The 25,630-nt window shown below is 48.2% G+C and overlaps 1 protein-coding gene across 7 annotated transcripts in view; it reads right to left on the bottom strand.

Moving 5' to 3' along the window:
• LOC136312691 (kelch-like protein 36) overlaps window positions 1-23,943 on the bottom strand; it is a 123,090-nt gene extending 99,147 nt beyond the window's left edge. The window contains exons 1-5 of one of the 7 annotated variants that reach the window (XM_066242436.1): window positions 23,801-23,943; window positions 15,430-15,508; window positions 8,641-9,714; window positions 7,005-7,162; window positions 748-6,185 (exon numbers count right to left, since the gene is read on the bottom strand). In XM_066242436.1, the coding sequence (XP_066098533.1) occupies window positions 5,630-6,185; window positions 7,005-7,162; window positions 8,641-9,714; window positions 15,430-15,492 (1,851 nt within the window). In that variant the 5' untranslated portion in view covers window positions 15,493-15,508; window positions 23,801-23,943 and the 3' untranslated portion in view covers window positions 748-5,629. Of the gene's footprint in view, window positions 1-747; window positions 6,186-7,004; window positions 7,163-8,640; window positions 9,715-15,429; window positions 15,509-17,608; window positions 17,750-17,793; window positions 18,200-23,800 lie in introns of those variants that run through there. The other 6 variants (XM_066242437.1, XM_066242433.1, XM_066242434.1 and 3 more) reach the window with 6 other exon arrangements.
• Between the last annotated feature and the right edge of the window lie 1,687 nt (window positions 23,944-25,630).

Below are 25,630 nucleotides of genomic sequence, written 5' to 3'. Positions count from 1 at the left end.
TTTTCCTCCTTCCTTGTCTCACTCTGGCTTCCTGGGAGCCACCTCCCCAAAAAAGACCTGCCTTCAAGTCCCTGGCTAAGGTTCTGCCTTCAAGAGAACCCAGACCAATTCTAGCACAGACCAGCTGGATAGGTAAGGTCATTCAGCTGGGGTAAGATCATTAACCCAAGCCTTGGATTCTTCATCCCAAAGGTGGGGATCATAGCAAACCTAAGATTACTCTGAGGTTGAAATGAAAGAATCCCAGTGACTTTAGCATCTGACAATCACTGTCCTGTTTGGGGCAGCTCATTGGCTCAGAGACAAATTCTAATCCAGTTTCCGGGTTTGATGGGCACGGCCAGGACCTTGCACCATCCTTCCAATGCTGAATTGCTATCGGTGCCCAAGGGGGACTGGGCTTGTCTGCAGCCTTGCAAAACCACAGCAGGGCAGCGGCACCACCTTCTTCTTCTTGGACCCTAAGGGAGATAAGTGAACTCTGTCCTTATAGAGATAATATTGTATCTTTCTAGATAAAGATAATAGTTTGTAATAAGCTATATTTCCCTGGCTTCTAGTTTTCTTTTCTAGTCAAATTACCCCAAATGGACACAAATTTAAGCAAATACTTTCATTTCAGGTCACAGGACTTAGTGCTGCAATCAAGGATCTGAATGAAATTTCTGGCAAAATACAGTAATTAGAAGCACAATGAAAGCAGAATTGAAATGTCCCAGCATCCCACAACACATAAAGACAGTCTGGTTAATTTCCAAATTATATTTGGGCTCAACATACAAGGCTCTTTTTTTGGGGGGGGGGCAGAGAAAATAGGACTGAAGAGCATTACAATAACCACACCAGACTTGGAATGTAATGATAAAATAAGCCATACCCGAGCAGGCAAATCATTTTAATGTGTTTCAAGAATTGAATACTCTGTATGGAATTAAAGAAAAAAAAAATCAACGTGCAGGAAATTGATTAAAAAGAAATGACACAGAAAAGCTCCAAATGTCATAAAGTTACAAATACAAAAGCAGCAAATTAAAATACAAGCATACAATTACAGATTTTGGTAACATTAGTAGCTGGAACATACCCAATGAATTACTTGTTAGATATCTTACTAATTTTGACAGAAGACTGGTGGTAATGATTAACTTCAATTGATCCTAAGGACTTTATTCATCTTTCAATAGCAAGGAAACCTGTAAAGGTGGCTTCAAGTAATTATGAAAGGGTGTTCTTTTTCTCAAAGAAAGTTGACCTGCAAGGGTTTATCCCTGCTGCCTTCCCCCAAATTTGTACATTCATTCAACGCTTTTAACTAAGGCAACCAAAAGACAATTTCTTGAAATCCCTAAAACATCCTCAAAAGCCACAAATTCTATCCATGTTTAAACAAACAAACAAACAAACAAACAAAAAACCCACAAAGAAATTAATAACCTCCAATGCTGAGGGCAATAATTCTATAAAGTGCAGGATGGTTCACTGTTACAGACTTTGTGGATGTCATATTAAAATTTCTTTAAAAGAATGGATGGACGAGAGTGGACCAGGACCCCAGCCACGCCCTGGGTTGAGCAATGACCCGTGTGAGAAAGGTGACCTATGGGTCTGTCCTCAGGTATCTTCTCAACTCTGTACACTGCTGAGGTAGGAGTTTTGGAAGAAGTGTGAGACGTTTTAAGGGAGTGAGAGTGTCCACTTGGCAAATCAGTGCCCTCTTGCTCAGGTTGGGGGCCTAAGATGGTCGCGGTCATGCTCATGGGTGAACTTACAAAATTCAGGAGTTGTATCAGATCACAGCCACAGAGAAGAGCATGATCCAAGACAAAGCCACATCAGGTGGGCGATATCCTGGCACTGACCAGAGGACACGTGCTGTCTAGTGCAAGCTCGAGGGGGTGGGGATAGGGGGTGAGGTGGAAAACCCTGGCAGGCAACCTACAAAATGGTTATTAGCAAATGGTATCAAAAAGTATCAAAACATTTCAAAAAACTTGAAAAACTGCCAGGCTTGGCAGACGCACTTGGCAGGTCTCCAAGTACCCGTGGAGCTGCCCTATGTTCCAGAGGTTTGTCCCGGAGGCCGGGACACCGACCCTGCCCTCTGAAGACACTCAGAATCTGCAGGGACAGCAAGGCTATCCAGACCACAGCTGGAACTGCCACTCCAGGTTAGGGATCTGTGGTCTGAGATTCTAGACAAAAACTCCAAGAGCTAAAAGCCTGTGAGATGCCGCTCGGACCGGAGCTGGCCAAGCCGCATGCTGTGGAGGACCAGGGTAGGGACAGGCGGTAACTGTGCAAGGGGGTTGGGGTCAGGGAGGTCTTCTCCCATCACACATTGCTCAAATCACCCAAAGGTCACTCCTGGACTTGGAGCCAGGTACTGTGAATCACAGGTGACCTCACCTGAACTCAGAGTGTGACCTTGGACCTCAGGGGAGGGACATTACTTTCTTTTGGCATTTGGGTTTGCACCCAAAACTGAACAGCCCTTAGTGTTGGCTTCCGGGGTTTCTATTAAGTCACCATGAGGTCAGGCCGCCTTATCAGTCGGGGGCAAGGGGAGGAACATTCAGAATATAATACACACATGAGGTTTTTCTGCCCAGGTCAAGATCTATCTAAAATGGCAGAATGTTAAAAATACTGATTGAGCTATCCATACAGGCGAGCTGCTGAGACAGACAATCACTGTACGTCTTCAACAGCAGAAAGATCACCATAAGAAACCAGAGTTTCTCCAGCTTTCCTATCCTCTTCGATGATTCCATTTACGTCTTAAGCAAACAGGGTTCCAACTTGGACGAGGATCAAACTCAAAGCCTACAACAAATATGAAGTCAACACTCTAGTTCTTTAAAAGTGAGAAAAAAAAAACAAAACCTGAGTAGAAGCTCACCATGCTTATACTGAAAGATAAGAAAAAAAATAATGAAAAGATTCAGATATTCTCCAAGTTCAGCTTGGAGCACTTAAGAGTTTGCAAATGTTGCTGACACTTTCAAGATTTTGTAATTCAAATGGCCACCTGCCTAAGTACATCTGCCAAACTGAGTTAAAGACCATTTTCTTTCATTCTTAGTCGGACTGCACAGCAGAGCGACTTCCACCTTGAAACATGGACAGCAGAAACCAGCCATGGGCCCTGCCACTTCGCTCTCCCATGCTCAGGCCCATTGGCCATGACTCTCTTTTCCACCACTGACCACAATGAGCTTGAAAAATCTTTCTTAGTATAAGCAGAGCCACCACCAATTATTTGAAGTTGGTCGACAAGAAGAAACTTATTTATCAAGTCTACCTTTAGAGAAATGTCCCCTCAACCTCAGTAGTAGTTTCTAAGCCGTGTAGGTTACAAACTGCCTTCTTTGCAGGAGAAACATCATGAAATATTAGGTGTGAGACACTGTAAGAAGTAACCAAGGCACAAGTCAGAGCAGAGGCCAGAGGCCTGCATCCTGGGACATGTCCTGGGGGTAAAAAATAAAATGGCTGGCTTAGGCTAGAAACGGATGGCTGTCCTCTCCCCAAGGTCAGAGTCATCTGTCCCCCCAGAGCACAAATAGTTTTTCTATGAGCTCTTCCCCACCTATCCCTGGATTCTGGTAGACCACCTCTTTATGACTTGGGCTGAGCAGGGGAGAAGAGATCATTGATTCTGTGCTTTGTAAAGCATCTTCAAGTAATGAACCCTTTCCTGGAATAGGAAGTAGGGTTAAACTATCCCAAAGTTGAGAGAAGTTCTGCAAAACGTGTTTTGTGGCGGGGCTGAGACTAGGTATGAGTCAGAAGGGGTTTTAGGCTCAGCAAAATTTGGAGATGCTGGTTGATGGAAAGTTACCAGTTAATGCAGCACTTCTCAGAGCCTTTAATACACAGAAGGGTTGTCAAGCTACAAGAACAGTGTCGTTTTTTGGTCTGTTTGTATGCCTCGCAGAACTTCTCAGACGTCTAGGGAGTCCCATATACAAGGAATTAACTAATGATGCAGACTGCTTGCCCAGCTAACAATAGAGGGCAGTGATCTGGGTACTGAAGCTTTCAGCGCCCACTCTCAGCTCTCCTGGTTGCTATCAAAATCACCGTAAACTTCAAAGGAAAGGAAAGGAAAGAACATGCAGTTAGGAGACAAAAATATAATAAAGTGAACAGATTCTTATTCTAATATTAACAATATATCTTGATGTTTTCTCATCTCTGCAATCAGATTTCTGCCAAGGTATAGATTATTAATGCCTCCTTTGGCTCATGATTAAAACTGATCCTATTCCTTTCCTCCCACTATACCTTGAGTTACACAGTGTCTTGGGTAGCAGTCTCAAACCTTTCTTAAAGGGCACATACTCTTGATGGTCTAGTAACTGTAGAAATCAATGCAGAGTGGTCACATATCTCAAAAGGAAATGCTGAATATTTTAATAGCTTATATAGACTGGAAGAGATTAACCCCTGGGAGGAGCCTGGCCATTACTTCATCTAACCTTGTCATGTAATAAGTGAGGAAACAGCTCTAGACTTTTTAAAGAATTTGCCCAGTAGCACAAAACTACTTAGCAGCAAATGGCTGGGACCAGGGTCTGTCGCCTGGGTTGGTGAGCTGGGGAGCCACTCCACAACCTTCTTACGGGTTAACGTGCGCTCACTCATGTAAAAGCTTTCAATGCCTCTAGGAGCTGTAGTCACAGAGGACAACAGCAAATTCTAAGGTGCTCCCTCTTTATTTTCTGAAAAATAAATGTATATATGGGGCTCAGGACATCAGAAATAGTGGGTGCCAGAAAAAAAGAAAAAGTTTAAAAAGCACAAAGTACAGAATAATGTTTATAAAGAACTTCATCCACCCCATCCCTCCCCACTTCTTTCCTGATTACCTATATACCCTTTTAGAATTCAGGGAGATTACCAGCCAGGAAAACTGAGTTATTCAGAAACAACAGTCACCTGATAAGAAAATCCCAGGAGGGACAGGACACCTCCCTGGTGAGAAGTCCCAGGTCTCACCTATTGTCCAGTGAGTTGGTGACCCTTGGTCACTCTCTCACCCTCTTCGGATCCCTGTCCCCACTTACAAAAACAAATGCACGTGACCTTGCTACGGGCTCCCAACCGTGGCTGATTTTCAATCATTCCAGGAACTGGTTAAAGCAGTTCCCAGCCACTCCACCCACCACTCCTGGTAGTTTCAGACCCGATCATTCTGAGGTGGGGCCCAGGAATCTGCATTTAAAAAAACCAGCCACATTTGGGGAGGTTCAGACTAGAGGATCTGAAACGTCCCGCTGAAGCCTCTAGTTTTACTACAAAAATGTCTATGTAAACCCTGCCCTATCTACTCTCAGAGGGGTGGTTGGGAGCACCCCCAAAGATCTGTAATGTGGAGAGAAGCCCTGCATAGACATAAGGGGGTATTTCCTGACTGGGCCCAGGTTTAATTATCAAGCAAGATAATATGTAAAGTTATGTAGAATATTTAATCAGTTACGGTATCATAGAAATATCAAGAATCATAAAAGTAAAAAAAAGCTACTAAGTGGTACATAATGGTTCCAGGGTTCTATGAAGTTGCTGCTGGTCTACACTCTGGGAGGTGGCGGTGGCGGGGATGAGGTCCCAGCAGGCACAGGTGGGGTCACTGGCCCCGGTCCTGGTGCCTCTTGGCCTTGCCCTTTTTTTTCTTGTCCTCGAGCTGCGGCTTCAGGGCACAAACGCAGGCGGACACTCCAGCGATGGCCTTGGGCAGGTCGGTGCCTTTGCTCCATTTGTCCTTCTCACGGTCGTACACCTGGACCGTCTTGGAGAAGGCCGTGTTCTCCCAGCTGTAGCCACCCAGGATGTAAATGCGGCCCTCCCACACGGCTACACCCGACTCGCTGTTGGCATGCAGCAGTGGGGCCACGCGGGTCCACTGGTTGCATTGCGGGCTGTAGGCCTCGACACCTAGCACGTCGAAGCGCTCCATGGACTCCACGCTGTCGTCGCTGCCCCCGATGGAGTAGATGCGGTCCTCCAGGCTGCACATGCTGTGCCAGCCCCGCGCTGTGATCATGGGCCGGCGCTCCTCCCACACGTCCGTCCGGTGGTCGTAGCAGAGCAGGTTCTTGCGGTAGGGGCCAATCTGGTAGTCGTGGCCCCCTGAGATGTACACGAAGTCTTTGTAGATGGTGCCTGCGTGGCCATACGTGAACCTGTGAAGAGATGAACAGATGGATAAAGAGACAGAGAGGGAGCTCAGTGCTGCCCTGAGCTCTATGGGCTGAGGTCTTAGTCTCTTCTTCGGCCAAATGGCCACAACCTGTCCTCTTAGGGGCTCATGAAGATTTGAAGGAATAATGCTGGGAGTGGGCACCCTATGAATACTTCATAGACAGCAGCTGTCGCTGCATAGGAAGTGGCAGAGCAGGGTGGGTTTACAGAGAGCTTGTTAGAGTGCCTGGGCAAGAATTCCCAGCTCTGTCCCCTCTGTCCCCTCTCCATTTCCCTACCTAAGTGGGCATAATCACAAGACTGCTATCCTTCTCATAAGGACTGAAAACAGCAACAACATGCTACCGAGGCACACATATGCATGTGATCAAACTATATGACAAATGGGGAATGAAACAAAGTACAATTCCAATCACAAGGTATTCTGGGAAAGTCAGGCCTATAGGGACAGTAAAATGTCAGGAGGAAGAGGGAAGGGATGAAGGAGTGGAGCACGGGCTCTTAGGGCAGGGAAACCATTCTGCATGGTTCTGTAATGGTGGAGACTCACACACTGCAACTCAGGAAGTGAACAGACTCAGGAACGGGGATGTCTGACACTGGCACTTGGACGGCCTAGAACAGGAGCCCTGATTCATTGCCACCACGCCCTCTGCCCCTTGTGGTACACCCACTGTTATTTATAAGCCAGAAGATTTTCCCTGGAATTAAAGGCCAAAAAAATCCAGAAAATGAGGTGGACTGAACTGTAATCCAAAAGTCGTCACATCTGAAGAGTCTACCACAAAACCCCTAATCACCTTGGCAAGCCGGCCACATAGGACCAGGAGTCGGTCTTGGGACTGTAAGTCTCTACTGAAGAGAGAGCGCCATTCTCATTCCGGCCACCGACGGCCACCAGCATGTCTTCAATGGAGGCAAGGTAGAAATCCACACGGCGCTGGTTCATGGAGGCCACCTGCGGAGGCAAGACACCTGTACCTTCCCTTCCCCAAATCCTGGACAGTGTCAACATCTAGAATCACTTCCCAAAAGTGTTCCACGGATTATTCAGCCCAGAAAGGTGAGGCAGTGGCCAAGTGAGTTTGGGGGAAGGGATCAAACTTGAAGGAAGAAGGGTTCCTTAGAAGGGACTTCTCAGAGTCCTCAAGGACCCATGAGACGCTGCAATCCCCAAGAGGGGTTTGAAAACATGGCTCCCCAAACTTGTTTAGCCATGTGGCCAGCCTCGTGTACTTGAGTTCTGCTGGACACACAGTTCATAATTATTGATTTAGTGATTTATTGAAATAAATATTCATCTTTCCTCTTACCTCCCCATCAGATAATATTTTAATTAATGCTGACTGCCATCTGTGTTAATAAGACAGACAGTGGCACTCAACAGGAAATTAAAAAGCCAAAGACCCAACTTTTTTTTTTTAAGTAATCCAAGCAGAGCACACAAATCAACACAGTCTCGTATGAGACCATACATTCAGGCTGCCACTGCTTTGAGGACAGGCTCCAAAGCTGGGAGCCTCTTTCTAGTGACTGTACTTATACGTTGGTGGGTGGTTTTCTATTTTTGAGAATAAAATAAAATCACCAGCATCCATTCTAAGTTTTGAGCTCAGAAAAACACCAACTGAAGTAAAGTCACTGAGGTCTGAGTACAAAGACTGAGGCTGATTTTTGTGGATGTGGTCTGGAGCGGTGTCTGTGGGAGGAAAGGAATACTTCCCTCTGCCAGGCACTGCCAATCAACATGAGCTACAACCTTTGACCCTGGAAGGCCAATTTCCAGAGGGAGAAGCTGAAATTTGGACAGGGCAAGGAACCGGTCTGAAATTTCCAGCTAGGTTTTAGCCAAACTGGGATGTGAACTCAGGTCTGACACCAAGACCCATGCTCTTCCCGGAATTAGCCACCACACCTGCCAAAGGTATGATGAGCCTTCATGGCCTCCGTAAACAGTTCCAAACCTTTCTAAAAGGGGAGCCTGGCCAAGACTCTAAGCCACAGGGAGGAGTATTTGAACAAGGGGTCAAATCTCTAGACTGGCACTATCCAATATGGCAGTCACTAGCCTCACATGGCCACACAAATGTAAATTAGTTAATGTGAAATCCAATAGAAAATTCAGTCCTTTATTTCAAGAGGTCAGTTGCCATATATTGCTGGTGGCCACTATGTCAGACAGCGCAAGTATAAATAAAATGTTTCTATTGCTGCAAAAAGTTCTAGACGGACCCTGTAAAAGGTCAGCCCTCCTTCTCCCCAGCCACGGTGTGGGCACAGGGGAGGGTAGAAATTAGGTGGCTCCTCGCATTATCATCACACCTTGTTCAGAAGCAGGAACTGGCTGAGGCCAGGGAGAAGGGAGGGGCAGTCAAAGCTAGGTTAGAGAGATCAAAAGTCCTCAAGAGTAAAGAAAGAATCTGGCTTTAATCTCACCTTGATCCACTGTTTACAGCGGGGGTCATACCTATAAAGAAGATTAGACGCTGCGTCCCCTCCATTGTCCCTCGAGAAGCTGCCGCCAGCGATGAAGATGAACCCCCCCAGCACGGCAACACAGTGGTGGCTCCGCCGGGCTGGCAAGGGTGTCTCCTTGACCCACTGCTCGCTCTTGGCGTCCAGGTAGCAGGTGTCGTCACTGAGCTCCAGACACCGCTCGGAGACCTCGCCACCCACAAACAGCAGGCGCTCCTCATTGGTGCGGAGCGCTGTGCGCTTGTTCTGCATGACCGGCTGGGCTGCCAGGTTGTTGTGGTAGCGCACGGCCTCCTCGATGAAGCCCTCGCAGTTGGCCTCCCTGGGAAGCAGTGAGCACACGGCCGGCTTCACGCGGTGCAACAGGTCGTTCTTGGGGATGAGTGGGAAGTGGATGTGCTCCAGCACCTGGTAGGCGTGGGCCTCGCGCTCGGGCTGCTGCGTCAGCCACTGCAGGGCAGCCTGCAGCAGGTCGTGCTCGCATTCCCGCTGCACCTCGCTGCTGCTCAGGTACACGCACAGCTTCTGCATGGAGATGTTCTGCAGGAAGTCGGGCGTGAAGGACAGCGTGCCGAAGTGGCTCAGGATGAAGCCGTCGATGAAGGCATCCAACCGCTTGAGGCTGTAGATGGAGGCCAGCTCCTGCAGGTACAGGTAGTTGTCCTCGCTCACCTCCTGCTCCAGGTACTCGCAGCAGAAATCCACCACCGTCCAGATCTGCAGCAGGTGGGCCGTCTCCAGGATGTAGTCAATGTTGCCACCATCCAGCGCCAACTCCCCGCCATACAAGAAGTCCACCACGGCCTTGAGGCCAATGTAGGAGGCACCAATCAGCTCTACCTCCTTCTGGAAGGCTTCACGCATGCCCAGGGTGAACATGGAATTGAAGTAGTCGCTGCACACGGCCAGCAGGTTGCGGTGAGCTGGCACGCGCTGCTCGTCGGCGACCAGGACAATGTCGCAGAAGAGGCCACGCAGACGCTGCTCATTGAGCCGCTGCAGCACTGTGGTTGAGTGGTCGGCCCAGTGGTACACCTATGGGAGAGCGCGGGTCAGGGCTCCGCTCGCTCCCGGGCCCAGAGAGGGGAAGTGTATCAACCTGCCCCTCCCAGCACAGCTGCAGGAGTCAATCTAATGGGACACGACCAGCAATTTAAATACAACGGAATGGGCCTGACCTGCAGTGGCGCAGTGGTAAAGTGTTGACCTGGAATGCTGAGGTTGCAGGTTCAAAACCCTGGGCTTGCCTGGTAAAGGTACATATGGGAGTTGATGCTTCCTGCTCCTTCCCCCTTTCTCTCTCTCTCTCTCTCTATCCTCTCTAAAATGAATAAAAAAATAAATACAACAGACTAAAAGAGAATGGAAAATAAAGTAGAGCGCATTGCAGAAAATAAGGGTGCTTGTGTGTGTGTGTGTATGTATTGTATATATCCTTCCTTCCTTCTCCCCTTCTTTATAAAGTTCCTAAAATGAACCTTCCTTCTTTCTTTCCTCTCTCCCTCATCTCTCTTTTCCTTCTTCATAAATAAAATTCCTAAAAGTTTTCTTTCTTCCTTTCCTCTCTTCCTTCCTTCCTTCCTGTGGGTCATGAGCAAATAGATTTGAGAAAATTCTGTCCTGTCAGGATGGAGAAGAGACACCAGAAGCAGCCTCTAAAGCCAGACAGGATCCAAGTTTGCTTCCAGGTCTGCAACTGCCCAGCTGTGTGGGCTTGGTGGAGCCACCAGGAGGCACTGAACCTCTATTTGCTCATCTCACAAGTGAGGATGAGAATATTCTCCATTTGGGTTCAGGGATGGAGCGGAAAGAAGGTTAATGAGACAGTCATGGCAAAGAGCCTGCCCGAGGGAAGCTGTCGTGATCACCGAGGCTCTGGGCTGAGCAATACAGTTTTCTCTGTGTCTTAGAAAGGCACATGGTCATGCTACAGACACCCCCATTTCCAGTGACCCCAAACTGTGGTGCTCCGGAGATCCTACTTCCAGAAACACGGCTCCACCAGCCATTGCCAGGGTTAAAAGAGATATACTATATGTAAAATGCAGAAACACTGTCTTTTCCTAGGGGCTTATACATAACCTGCACTGCGTAGTGCACCTGACATGTACTCTCATTTGAACATCATGAAAACTCTCCAAGGAAATATCTATTATAAACTTCATTTTCCAGATCAGGAAAGCTAAGGTCAGAGAGACTAAGAAACTTGCCCAACGCCTCACAGTGACAGCAACAAAGGCTGAGATTTGAACCTAGGTCTATTCTAGAACCCAAACCAGCAATCACCATGTTACCCTGGAAATAACATATCAATTAATTTGAGTAATGAATATAAACTAATTCTATAAATTCAGGTTGACAGACATTTATTGAGTGCTATATGTCTGCCATGTGCTTTTTTTTTTTTTTTAACAGAGACAGAGAGAGAGTCAGAGAGAGGGATAGATAGGGACAGACAGACAGGAACGGAGAGAGATGAGAAGCATCAATCATTAGTTTTTCGTTGTGACACCTTAGTTGTTCATTGACTGCTTTCTCACATGTGCCTTGACCGTGGGGCTACAGCAGACCGAGTAACCCTTTGTTTGAGCCGGCAACCTTGGGTCCAAGCTGGTAAGCTTTGCTCAAACCAGAAAAACCCATGCTCAAGCTGGCAACCTCGGGGTCTCAAACCTGGGTCCTCCGCATCCCAGTCTGACGCTTTATCCACTGCGCCACTGCCTGGTCAGGCCTGCCCTGTGCTTTTGAGGATATGAAAATATGTCAGACCTAGACAACAGTTTCTAAATCCTTGGAGGACTAATAATTATGCTTTGGGCTTTCAGGATGCTGCACACTTCCTTATATCCTCACTATAAAAACAAGAAAATTCAATTAGGAAAAAACAGGCCCTCAGAAATATCAACTAGGGGCCCTGGCCGGTTGGCTCAGTGGTAGAGCGTCAGCCTGGCGGCAGGAGTCCACAGGTTCAATTCCTGGCCAGGGCACACAGGAGAAGCGCCCATCTGCTTCTCCATCCCTCCCCCTCTCCTTCCTCTCTATCTCTCTCTTCCCCTCCCACAGCCGAGGCTCCATTAGAGCAAAGTTGCTCCGGGCTCTGAGGATGGCTCTGTGGCCTCTGCCTCAGGCGCCAGAATGGGTCCAGCTGCAACGGAGCAATGCCCCAGATGGGCAGAGCATTGCCCCCTGGTGGGCATGCCAGGTGGATCCCAGCCGGGCGCATTCGGGAGTCTGTCTGACTGCCTCCCCAATTCCAACTTCAGAAAAATCCAAAAAAAAAAAAAAAAGAAAGAAAAAAAAAGAAGTATCAACTAGGGAGCTGGTTGATTTGAGGGTGACTGAGGGAAAGGGCTGGCTGGGCACTAAACCTGAGAGGAGAAGGTGGCGGAAAGGAAGCTGGACTGAGGACTTAGTAGGTATGAGCAGCTGTGCGACTGGCTTACAGGCCCCCAAATTGTGGCGTGTTATTTATCAACCTGTGTCCTATAGCAGTGGGTTTCATTTCCCCCCCTCCCCAAATCTGCTCCTTACTGCCTCCGATACATTTTGCAATTGAGATACTTTATTTCCCTGTGGGCCTGCCTCCGGGGGCTAACTCTGACATCATTTGTTCTATCTACATGACAAGCACGGCACAACCTCACATTCTGGTAAGGACACCAGACAGATATGGGAAGCTTCCTTCCCATGCAAGTTTAGAGAGCCAGACTCCACTGCTCTTCTGTTACAGGATGGTTTCCCCCAGGTCTCATACATGAACAGCTCCATTTATTCCGGTTAGTAGCAGAGAGAGCCAGGCTGGCCTGGTTTAGGCTTCTAATTAAGCAGGAATGGTCTAGTAGGCTCCAACACAGGCTGGCTTGGGGCCCCTCTCGGGTGTGGACTGAAGAAAGGAAATTAAAAAGCACGGCAACAGCAGGCCCTCTTGTAATCAGTGTCCCCAGAGAAGCACGTGAGGGGCACCAGGTGGGTTTGTCTGCCCACCCTGGGCCCTTGGTTGTCTCTAAGCTGGTGGGGTTGCTGGGACTCCTCACTTAAATGGGGGTACACATGACCCCAGGCTGCTGCCTAGAAAGGGAAATAGCCCCAAGGGGCAGGGATCAGGGAAGGCCCCGGATGACAGCTGCCAGGGGGAACCATCTGCTCCCGTGAGCCAGACAGGGAAAAGGGCAGTGCTGCTGCTAAAACTGGGTCTTCCTGCTAAGGAGCACTCTTAATTCCGTACCTGGGGATCCAATACAGTCATTTCTGGTTATTTTAGCATAGCTGTAGTGATGAAAACTTTCAAAAAAAAAAACCGGGCAAACATGTTTTCCCAATTTTAAAGAGACAGTAGTAACAGAGTCACAGCATTTCATACAATTTCGAAGCCCTGATCCCCAACACTGCCTGATGGCTTAGCAGGGTTTATGCCGTCTTTTCCTAGGTCAGTGCTTTTATCAGAGGCAAGGCAAGGTGCATGAAAAACAGATACTCAGGCACTAACACTGAACAGAGACCGCAGGAATGGAGTTTTTCACGTTAAAACAGAACTCAGCATCAAAATGGATCGACACATTTTAAAGTAGATAAACGAACAGTGGTCACCACACAATAGGACACTGCACTGCACTGAGAATAATCTACCGCTACACAGAGCAACTAGGCGCATCTCAAATGCACAAGGCTGAGTGAAAGGAGCCAGGCACGTAAGAGCACCTACCCTCTGATTCATTTACAGAAAGTTCAAGGGCAGGTAGGCCTGCAGTGCTGGAAGTTGGGAGAGTGGAAATGTAGGGAGTGGAAGAGTTTGGTAATTTTCTTTTAAATCTGGGCACAGGCTACATGAGTGTGTTAATATTTAGAAAATCAATAAATGGTGATGGAAGGAGACTTGACTTGGGGTGGTGAAGACACAATACAATATACCGATGATGTATTATAGACTTGTACACCTGAAACCTATATAATTTTATTAACCAATGTCACCCCAATAAATTCATTAAAATAAATAAATATACATACTGTAACAAAAAAAAAAAATCAAGGGACACTTATAGTTAGGAACATAAATACAATCAACCAAGGGATAGAGAGTTCTATACCTAAAAGCTTCAATTCAGAAAGAAAGCAACTCAGAATCTGGCTTTAAGGAACAAAGATTTCTAGCGCTATCAGACTTAGAAAGCTACACTGTCTCTGCAGCCAAGCTCTGAGACAAAGCCCCTTTGAGACAGCAGTGAGACCTTTCTGGGTTTTCACAGCAGATAAAGCCAGGCTTGGCAGAGCCCTCGCAGCAAATGCAAATGGAAACAGGAGACCATTTCTCAGGAGAACCAACCTCTCCTGATAATTATACCCCGCTTTTCTTCCATGCACATCTGTAGAGCCTCTTCCTCTCATTTTATCCTCAAATCTACAGTCTGCTCACAACTCCCTTTACCTTAATGCAGTCTTTCCTCAATCTTTTTTTCAATCTACATACTTTTAAGATATTTTTTTCTAATAGCCACCATGAAATGTTAACACCACCAATATGCTATTTATTCACACATGTACTATAAGCATAGCTGTGCTTTAATCATAAAAGGAGTCAAATTCTTCCCATACCTCAAGAACCAATTCTGCCCCTTTGGGAAAAATATTGGCTTCACTGAAAATGATCATCAAAGGTAACCATAAAATTTATTCTAACAAAAGGGCCACTCTTAATGAAAAGAGGGTGTTATTGATATGTATAAAGAGGCAGGTATATGCAGGACTGTCCCTAAAATTGGTCCCTCAATCTCTACTTATAGCAGCTGTGGCGACAGGGGCTGCTCCCAGTCCCTGGAGGAGTTTGATGAAACTATAGATTCCCAGGTCCAGCTCTCAGATTTAATTGAGCAGGTCTGGGGTGAGGTCAAATATGCATTTCTTTTTTTTTAGGTGAGAGGAGGGGAGATAGTGAGGCAGACTCCTACATGTGCCCTGACTGGGATCCATCTGACAACTTCTGTCTGGGGGTGACGCTTGAATCAACTGAGCTGTTTTTAGTGCCTGAGGCTGATGCACTCTGACCAATTAAACCATCCAGAGTGCCCAAGGCCACACTCAAACCAATCAAGCCACTGGCTGTGGGAGAGGAAGAGAGAGAGAAGGGGGAGAGGGAAGGGAGAGAAGCAGATGGTCACTTCTCCTGTGTGCCCTGATTGGGAATCGAACCTGGGACATTCATATGCTGGACCAACTCCCTATTCATTGAGCCACCAGCCAGGGCGCAGATATGAATTTCTAATGAGACATCTCATCTTTTTCCAGAATGATTTTGATATAACCAGTGTGACACAGGTTGGTAGCCCAGCCCTGGGAAGCCACCTTCACTCACTCCTAGTGCCCCAGAGAGTCATGATGGAGGGAAGACCCTGGGCCTTTAACATCTAGTTATGCAACGTGCTGCCCCCACTCGAAAGTCAGTGCTGGCTTCTCAATAAACTTGTCCTTGGAGTTTTTGAGCCTCTACGTAGGGAATGACATTCCCATGGCTTTTATTCTGTTCCACCCACCTCAGGACACAGGTACAGAATAAATGAGTTGAGTTGTGTCTCTAACATCCCTCATGCTCCCATCTCTCGCTCATTTTACGATTCTTCCACTCCTGGCTCAGGGTACCTCTAAGGAAATTAACACCACCACCAAGAACAGAAGACCAGTCTGTACACTAAGAATAAGCTCATAATAAAAATATCACATTTCCTTGGCAATTTGTAAAGGTGGTAAGTGACCACAGACCTTTGAAGATTCGCTGATCTTGTAGGGTCGAGACACTCGTGTCTGCCGGCTTCCCTCCATCATAAAAGAGGTCACAGTCCTACAACAAGAACAGGGTTTCTGAGCACACAGTAATAGTAATGACTCTAGTCATTCATTAATTGCAGGCTCTGCTGGAGCAATGACAACCAGGGTGAAAGCAGTCACATGGAGGACAGGGGGAAAGAAAGCAGTGTACTACAAAGACCTCTTATGCTATGAGTTGAAAAACTCAGGTTATTAGAATCTGAGAGCACATTTAACAAACGTTCTTTTAGCATGTAAAATCTGACAACACCATGTCTTTTAGCCTACTTCCTACAAACACCTACCGTCGGATACTTGATTTCACCTGAGCCTTCTGGATAGATCAAGGTTATAAAGACAAGGGTTATCATTTCAGAGCCCTGATGATGACCCTGGAATCAAGCTAAGGGATTTGTTTACATGTTCTATCTTATGTAACCCCCACAACCACTTGGCGAGGCTGCTGTCACTTATCCTATACTGTTCACAAAAATTAGGGGATATTTTATCACTTCATATGAAGCAATGAGGATATTGAGTTAATGGTCACAAAGCTAGTCAACAGCTGGGAATCAAACCTGAACCCTTTATTGTGATGCTGTACTGAACGTGATCCAGCCTTTGAGAGTGTCATACTTCTAAAAAACACCGTGATGAAGTTAAGGATGTGGTGCAGGGATGACTATCACGTATAGAACACGTTCTAGACACAGGTACTGGCGTAAGTGCTTTCCCGATTGAATCCCCACAACAACCCCAGGAGACCAGCACTGTTATTTCCTGTTTGTGGAGGAGGAAACTGATAGCAGTGAGGGGAAGTAACAAGACAGCGTCACACAGGAAGAAGCTGGCAGAGTTGGGATTATAACCAAGTAGCTTCCATGCACTTAACCCCTAGGCTATACCGCCTGGCCCTAAAAACATTTTTAAAAAAAGAAAAAGAAAAAAGCCCATAGGCAGGAAACCTGCTGGGGCCTTTGCCCTGCCTGGAACATTCAGCAAAAACAAATACGTTTAACCTCTTTACACCTCATGTTGGTGTCTATGAAATGGGCTGGGGTGTCAGGTGATATTAAGGTTTTTTCCAGCTTTGAAATGCCAAGCACCTCATGGACAGTACAGAGCCAGGCTTTGGGGGACTCAGGAGAAAAGGGGGCACACAGAGGAAGGGCTAAGTCAGCAGTATGGGCTTAAGTTACACACTGGGACTGAGAGTTTAAGGAGAAATGTTTTTTCCTGCTATGTGAGTTGAGAAGAGTCAATTTGTTACCTACTGAACAAACAGCCTTTGCTAATTTAAAAAAAAACCCAAAAATGTTAAGGAGAAGTCAGCACTATTTCAAGATAATCAGGAACACACGGAGAAGGCTCCAATGTTCCCAAGGGAGGAGCAACTTTGGGCACAGTTTATGCTGTCCAGCTCCCTCGGGGAAGGAAGGGACAACTAGACTTTTCTTGACAAGTAAGCAACTTTGAGACAATGGCCAGCGATACCCACTCTTGTCCTTTCTGACAGACCCTCAGCAGCTGGGGGTAGGGGGTGGGGGTGTTTCTGAGAGGGAAGGGAAAGAAACCACATTCGTGCAGTGCCTACCGCACTCCCGGGACTTCCTTGTTTCACCTTCGCCCCTAGAGGCAGGTGGCACCATCATTTCTGACACCTAGGCTCCAGGGGAGGAGGGGCTCATCCAAGGTCACATCAAAGAAAGCTGCAGGTCTCTCTCTCCACCACTCCAGGCAGCCTGCCAAGGCTCTGTTTGCCCTGAGTGCTAAAAGCTTTCTTTTCTAGGCCAAGATTTCTAGAGAGAGTTTCCCCTTGTGTCGGTTCTCTTTTGTCTCCGGGTAAGTGGTTTGGGGTCGATTTCTACAAGTACTGGGTGTGTGCTGCCTCCGTGCTTTCTGGAAGCAGACGAGGGGGTCAAGGCCATATACTGGTCAGTGGCGATCCCCAGTTATGCTTAAAGGATCTTTTTGTAAACACGGGAACGGAGGCCAAGTCCGGGCGAGAGGGCCCCCAGGAAGCCTCTTCTTCTCCAAGCTTCTTCCCCGGGTTTCGACCCTGAACCTGCTCGACCTCAGCGCTCCGGCAAACTGAACGTTGCAGAGATGGACACGGCTGACTGCCAGCACTCACCAGTCTCCCGAGACGCTGCAGTAGGTCGCTCGGACCCGGCACCCCCTGGCGGAACTGCCGGCACAACGGCCGCCCGGCAGGCTCGAGCCCGCCGCGAGGAGGCGGAGGAGGCAGAGGAGGCTGAGGGAGGAGGAGTCGGAACGCAACCCCGGCCGGTGCCCACGGCGGGACGCGGGGACACTCACCTGGGCCGCGCGGGCTGGCCGCACAGGCCGCACCTGTCCCGCCTCCGGGGGCGGCGGCGCCCCTCCCCTCGTCTGCCGCGCACCTTTCCCCAGCACAAAGGGACGCCGCGGGCGGGCCGGGCGGAGGTCGCACTCGCCGGGGCTGGGGTCCTCCCCAGGCAGGCCCGCCCCCCGGATCCCGACGGTGCGCGGCGCCCGGCCGCTCCCGGGCCGGAGGCGGGCTCGCGGACGCCCACCTTGTAGGTGCGCTACGGACGCGGCGCGGAGACCCCCGGCGGCGGGGCCGGACAGGCTGGGCGGCGGGGCGCGGACGCCGGAGCCCCGGGAACGGCCGGGTGCGCAGCCATGGCTCCGCCAGGAAGTGCGAGGCCGAGGGCGGAGGCGCGCGCGGCCAATGGCGGCGGCCGGGAGGAGGTGGGCTCAGGAGGCGCCGAGGCGGAGCCTGCGCCCGGGGCGGGCGGCGCGCTGCCTCCGGACTGCCTCTGGCAGCCCGCACGCAGTGCCTACTCGGTGTCACCCACTGTGCCAGGCGTGGGGACACGACGTGGACGGGACAGGCAAGGTTTCGGCCCTGGGGAACGGATAGGTGTGCAGGAGCTGAGCGCTGGAGGAGGCATCGCGATGTTATCTTGGCTCTCTCACCTCATTTCAGTCTCAGCTGGAAAGTCCCCTGTGTTCTCCCGAGGGTGAGGCCTTCGCTATCCCTTCTGTTTAGTCATATCCACTCTTTCTTCATCGTACTTCCAGCTTTGTACCACATTTTAGCTCCTACTATCTTCTAATATTCTAAATCATTTCCTTTTTCATTGGCTAATTGTCTCTTTGCCCCACTAAAACCCTCCAGGGCAGGGTGCCTGGCTGAGCCCCCAGGGCTAGCACACAGTAGGCACTCAGTGAATATTTGTGGAGTGAATGAATTTAATCATTGTGGAATGATTCACTAACCAATCTGTCCATTGTGAAACATTTCCTGCTACAGCATAAATGAATCTTGAAACATGCTTAATGAAAGAAGCCAGATACAAAGGGACACATTGCATGAGTCCACGTATATGAATGGTCCAGAACAGGCAAATCCATAGAGACAGAAAGTAGATTAGTGGTTGCCAGGGACTGGGAGAAAAGGGGGGAAATGTGTGTGTGTGTGTGTGTGTGGCTGTTAAAGAATAAGAGTTTCTTTTTGAAGCGATGAAAATGTTCTGAAATTAGTATATACTGATGATCACACAGCTCTGTGAATAAACTAAAAACCACTGAACTGTACAATTTAAAAGGGTGAATGTTATATGTGATTTATATCTCAGTGAAGCTGTAACAAAATCAAACAAAAAACTTCTCTTTCTTCCTGTTTTTCTATTCCCTGTCTTCTCCGGAAAGAATCTAGAGCAGCGGTTCTCAACCTGTGGGTCGCGACCCCAGCGGGGTCTCCTAAAGCCATCGGAAAATACATAATGCATATCAGGTATTTACATTCCGAATCATAACTGTAGCAAAATGACAGTTATGAAGTAGCCACCAAAATTATTTTTTGGTTTGGGGTCACCGCAACATGAGGAACTGTATTGCGGGGTCACGGCATTAGAAAGGTTGAGAACCCCTGATCTAGAGCATCTTTCAGGGTTGCATGAAGCATGGCTAGATGTGGCCACTGAAGACGGGCCAAAAAGGAGAAAAGTTAAGGGTAGGGAGTCAGCATGACCACACACATCCTCAAGGCCTTTCTTTGCTCCTTCTATTCTAGACACAACACTCAACTTGGCCCCCTCCATTAGATGGTTCCCAGCAAGGTAATTTGCTGCCTTCTGGTTTGGGGGTGTGGGTAGATCTAGTGCAAACTTACTTTGCAATGAGGATTTGTGCAATGATGGTAGGATTATGTGTCTCTAGGCTACAGGAGGGGCAGATTGACATGGGGTAAGTGAGCTTTGCCTCCGAGCCTCAGTGTCTTCATCCTTGAATGGGATCAATAAGGCAGAGTCATCCTGCTCTGGGCTCCTTCACATTCCCATTCCTCGTTCAGTCCACTACCCATTCATACCCTGCATCTCTCTGAAAAGTGTTATATTTATGGGATTTTTTTTTCACTTTGATGACTGGGTTTTGTATTAAATATCATTAGTTTTGTTCAGAAACAAAAGTATAGAAAGTTTTCTCTTTGTTTGTTTGTATTTTAATTAAAGGGAGTGAGAGTAAAAGTAGCCTAGCCCTGAAATCACCTAGAGGATCTTTTAAATGATGTTACTGCCTGGATTGCTGTCCCCTATCTCTCTCTTCTTTTCTATGGAGACAAATATACATTTACCCTTCAATACTTTTTTTTCTTCTTTGCCAAGTGAAAGGAGGGGAGATAGACAGACTCCTGCATATGCCCTGACTGGGATCCACTTGGCAATCTCCGTCTGGGGCCGATGCAGTGCCTATCTAGGGCCATGGTCGCAACCGAGCTGTTTTTAGTGCCTGAGACAGAGGGTCCACAGAGCCATCCTCAGCTCCTGGGGCTGATGCACTCAAACCAATCGATCCATAGCTATGGGAGTAGAAGAGAGAGAGAGAGAGAGAGAAGAGGAGTGGGAGGGGTGGAGAAGCAGATGGTCACTTCTCCTGTGTGCCCGGACCAGAAATCAAACTCTGGACATCCACACACCAGGCTGATACTCTGCCACTATGCCAACCAGCCAGGGCCAATCCTTCAATACTTTATTCAGACATCATCTATACTCTGAAGCCTTACTTGCCCATCTTCAACTCTTCCTTGACCCCTCTCCACCCCAAACAAAGCATTTCCTACATCTTGCTCTATGCCTGTATCTTGACACACAAATCTCCACTGTTACACAAATTCATGCACTCCTTCATTTATTAACTCACTCAATAGACTTGTAAGGAATTCCTGTTTTGTGTCAGGTACTGCGGTAGATGCCAGGGATAGAAAGAAGACACTTTCAGGGATCTTAGGGAAGTGTACAAATTATTGTCCTGTGTTAGAGTTATATTCAGAGTGTAGTGAATGTGATGTATTCTCTTTTATAGTTATACTTAAAGAGCCTCAACAATAGATAAATATAAATAGGCATATAGATAAAGATATATATGTGTGTGTGTGTGTGTGTGTGTGTGTGTGTGTGTGTGTCACAAAAACGGGAGAAAGGGGTTGAGGCAAGCTAGGTCTAGGTTCATCGTGGGTAATGCACCGGCCACGTGCAGATACTCTCTTGATCATCTGTAGAATCCTTACCATAACCTAATGGGTCCATGCTATTATCCCTGTTTTACAGATGAGAAAACTGGGGTTTTTAATGATTAGATGGCTGGCCTGACCTGTGGTGGTGCAGTGGATGAAGCGTTGACCTGGAACGCTGAGGTCACCAGTTCGAAACCCTCTGCTTGCCTGGTCAAGGCACATACGGCAGTTGATGCTTCCTGCTCCTCCCCCTTCTCTCTCTCTCTCTGTCTTTCTTCTCTCTCTAAAGTGAATAACATTAAAAATATATATATATAGATGGCACATCTAACATCATAAGCTGAGAAGTGCAGCAACCAGCCTTGGGAACCCAGGCCGTTGTATGCCAGCACCCAAAGAGCTAACCATTAACTGGCTAGTATGCTGGAAGGGTCACCAAAGGGCTGCAGGCTGCTTTTCTTTCAGGCCACCAAGTTGGCTCTGATCTGCCTGGTGCCCAGGAGGTGGCAGCTGGTACTAAGGTGGCAGGGAGAGATGTCAGTGAGCTGCCAGCCAGGCTCCCATGACCAACAGAGGCGGAACCAGGAGAACTGCTACTTGCAGCTGCACACTTCCCTCCCCCCAGGGAGTTTCCTGGATCTCCGGTCTCCTGGAGGAGAAGGGAGGGAGGAGGGGGTGGGGCCTGTTCTCTAAACACTCTGTTCTCACCAAACGTTGTCCTTGGCCCAGCTTCCCTCCCAAAGGCTGAGTAATCTAGAAAAATTGCAGCCCAGAAAACACACACACACACACACACACACACACACACACACACCCCACAAAAAAACAAAAACCCAAGCAGGCCTAGGAGCCAACCTGTATTATGTCCATAAGCAGAATTCTTGGCCCGCTCATTCCTGTAAGTTTGTAACTGTTTAGACTAGAGGACAAGAAGCAGCAGATGCCTGGGGAGTATCAGATCAGCCAATGGGCAGAGCCACAGTGGGAGTCTGGTGCCTGTCCCTGGTCTCTAATCTCAAATGAAAGAACAAGTGCTTCCCTCCATTGGCACTGGCTGGTTCCTCCTTCCTTCTCCTCCCCAATAGTTTCTTCCCAGCTCTATCTGGGTTTGAGCCCTGGCCTGGCTATTCCCCTGCTGTATGAACTAGACCAACTATATAGCTTTGTTGTACCTCAGTTTCCCCATTTCCAAATGGGGTTGCACTTGTTCCTCTCATGGTGTTGATGGAGAATTAAAATGACTTAAGACATGATGACATTTTTGATAGTGCCTGGTACATGAAACTATATAAATACAAGTTTTCGCTGATGCTGCCTGACACTCTTCCAACTAAAGAGCTGTCCTTTGGCTTAAGCCTTTGCTTCCTGTTACAATAGAAATCTTTTGGAAATGGACACTTTTCTATTCATCATTTACACCTTTGCCTGTTCATCAACTTCAGGCACATAATCTTTCCCAAGATCACGCTGTGACTAGAGGGAAAGGGAGATACCAGCCTCCAGACAGAGGCTCAGAGAAGGAGAGAGGGGGAGCAGGGATCAGGTATAGGATGTACAGGAGGCTCTCTGAACGTCATGGTTTGACCTGGAGCTATCTGCCATGGGACCTATTGGGTCAGAACTGCTCATTCCTTACTGCTGAGATCCCTAACTAAGGTGTCGTCACCGCCAGCCTGACTCCTGCACAACATGCCAAGCTGACCACGTGCTTCTCCTTTTGCCAACTGTTAAAATGACGTGTTTGGGGTTTTAAGGTTGCAAATTTGGCTGGGATCCAAGACCAGCAGGTAACCCTGTCCGCCTCTGGAACCTTCCAATCTCTCAAGTGTAAAACTAGATGAGATGGATAAAAGCCTTCCCAGAACTGTTGTGCTGGAAGAGCGTTAACACAATTGCTTGTAGTCATGCACTGATCACGCCCCATGCCCTCCCCGATGGAGTTATAACGGAAGCGTCTCTGTGCAGAACCTGGGCTGTCTATTCTCTGAATCCCACATTTAGTGTCAGCCTAGGGTGTTCGAACCCTCAGGCTCTAGAAAACTGTGTTGTGCCCAATGGGCATTGCCAGCAATGTGGCCATTTCGATTCCACTTAGTTGAGATTACCTGCAATTAAAAGTTCAGTTTTTCATCCCCCCAAAACACATTTTAAGTCTTCAATAGCCACATGTGCTAGTGGCTGCCATGTTGGACAGCAGAAGTTATAGACCATGTCCCTTGTTGCAAAAAGTTTCAGAGGAGACACTGCCCTAGAGTAGCACTTACTAGTTGCATGTCCTGGAGCAAGTTACTTACCTCTCTGGGCCTCAGTTTTCTCGTCTGAAAAATGGAAGTTAATCTATTCAACAGCAAATATTTAGTTGACTACCTTCCCTGTGCCAGGTACTCTTTTAGGTACTGGGGATATGGCACTTAACACAGATAAAGAAAATCATGGCCCCCATGGAGCTGACCTTCTAAAGGAGGGACGAACATAGCACTCATCTCCCAGAATTAGTTTGAGAATTAAATGAAGTGAATCAGGAAAGCATTTAAATTGGTGCCTAGCACAGTTTAGGTGCTTAATTGATACTAGCTGCTATTACTAGTAATAATAATAGTAGTCTGCCCAACTCCCTTCTCCCATAGCCCTTCTATCCAGCATGGTAAACATATAACATTCATGCTCTCCCTTCCAATCCTATATCCATAACAGACATAGCTAATGGATTACAGCACACTTTCCCACAGAGCCTTAGAAGTACCTGTGAGAGTCTAGGAACAGAGCAACAGGCAGCACTCGCAGATACATCCTTTCAGAACTCCCAATCGCCCTCTTCCACATTACCTCTGAGTTCCCCCACGAACTGCCTGGCTCCTGCAATCCTGGAGGCTGCGGAAGCTCAGACTCCGGGCCTGGGTCTGCTGCTCCTTCAGGGAAAGAGCAACTGCCCGGTCAGTACCTTGTCAGTTGAGCAGTTGGTCCTGCTCTGACCTCGTTCCAGTAACTAGCTTCTTACTTCGTTGCCTCCTGGACTGGGGTCTGTTCGTGTTCTCACCAGGGCTCTTGGAGTCTCAAATCCTGTCCCTCTCTTTTATTCGCGAAAAATGGATTGTTTCAAAGCTGGGCAAACAAGTTCTGGCCAAAAAGGGCGGAGTGAAACCTGGTCCCGCATCTTAAGTGGGAGAGGCAAACACGTGAACACGCAATTGCAATATGGTGAGATAAGGGGGAGGGTGGAGGCTGGCTCTTGGCTGTGGAGACCCAGGGGAGAAAGGAACACTGGATCCCTGGCAGTCCACTTCATGGAGGGGGTGTCCATCCTGGGTTCTTTGTCCACCATTGGCAGCCAGACCCTTTGAATGGCCTCTCCTTCCTCTTTTCTCCCCCACTGCAGGGGACTTGAATGGCCTGACCTGACTCAGCAGAGCTGTCCCCTCTGGAACTTATATCATTTTGGTTATGTTGGTCACAGTCATTCATTCAATCATTCATTAAGTGCAGTGTTTTGTAATGACACATGGTGTAAATGGTCTGAGTGTAACACTTGCTTCTGCCATTTACTAGCTGTGTGATTTGGGGCAACTTACCTAGCCTCTCTGTGCCTTGCTTTCCTCCTCTGTGAAATGTGGTTTACAGTAGAGCCTATCTCTAAGGGCTGTAAGGAGGTTTTAGTGAGTTGTTGCTTGGAGAGAGTTTAGCATGGTGCCTGGGGTGCTGTAGTAAGTATGTCTCCAGTTTCCCAGAGACTTTTCTCTTTTACTCTATTGCTATGGAAAAGTCTATGAACTGAAAGATCTTTCTTTTTTTTTTTCTCGCATTTTTCTGAAGCTGGAAACGGGGAGAGACAGTCAGACAGACTCTCGCATGCGCCCGACCGGGATCCACCCGGCACGCCCACCAGGGGCGACGCTCTGCCCACCAGGGGGCGATGCTCTGCCCATCCTGGGCGTCGCCATGTTGCGACCAGAGCCACTCTAGCGCCTGGGGCAGAGGCCAAGGAGCCATGCCCAGCGCCCGGGCCATCTTTGCTCCAATGGAGCCTTGGCTGCGGGAGGGGAAGAGAGAGACAGAGAGGAAAGCGCGGTGGAGGGGTGGAGAAGCAAATGGGCGCTTCTCCTATGTGCCCTGGCCGGGAATTGAACCCGGGTCCTCCGCACGCTAGGCCGACGCTCTACCGCTGAGCCAACCGGCCAGGGCTGAAAGATCTTTCAAACATTAAACTTCCCTGGCACCCTTGGAATAAAGCTTATCTGCTTATGACATATAATTATTGGGGCAGTGTCTGAGCTGTGGGGGGAGGAGGTTTTGTTGTTTGTTTGTTTTGTAAGAGGGAGACAGGAAAGAAGTGAGGTGAGAACCATCAACTTGTAGTTGCAGCACTATAGTTGTTCATTGATTGATTCTTTATTTTTTATTTTTTTGTATTTTTCCGAAGCTGGAAACAGGGAGAGACAGTCAGACAGACTCCCGCATGTGCCCGATCAGGATCCACCCGGCACGCCCACCAGGGGGCAACGCTCTGCCCACCAGGGGGCGATGCTCTGTCCTTCCGGGGCATCGCTCTGTCTCGACCAGAGCCACTCCAGCGCCTGGGGCAGAGGCCAAGGAGCCATCCCCAGCACCCGGGCCATCTTTGCTCCAATGGAACCTCGCTGCGGGAGGGGAAGAGAGAGA

This window comes from Saccopteryx bilineata, chromosome 9, assembly GCF_036850765.1.
Source record: "Saccopteryx bilineata isolate mSacBil1 chromosome 9, mSacBil1_pri_phased_curated, whole genome shotgun sequence".
NCBI lineage: Eukaryota > Metazoa > Chordata > Mammalia > Chiroptera > Emballonuridae > Saccopteryx > Saccopteryx bilineata.
The sequence above is the reverse complement of the archived record's forward strand: the minus strand, read 5'-3'. Positions and strand labels throughout refer to the sequence as shown.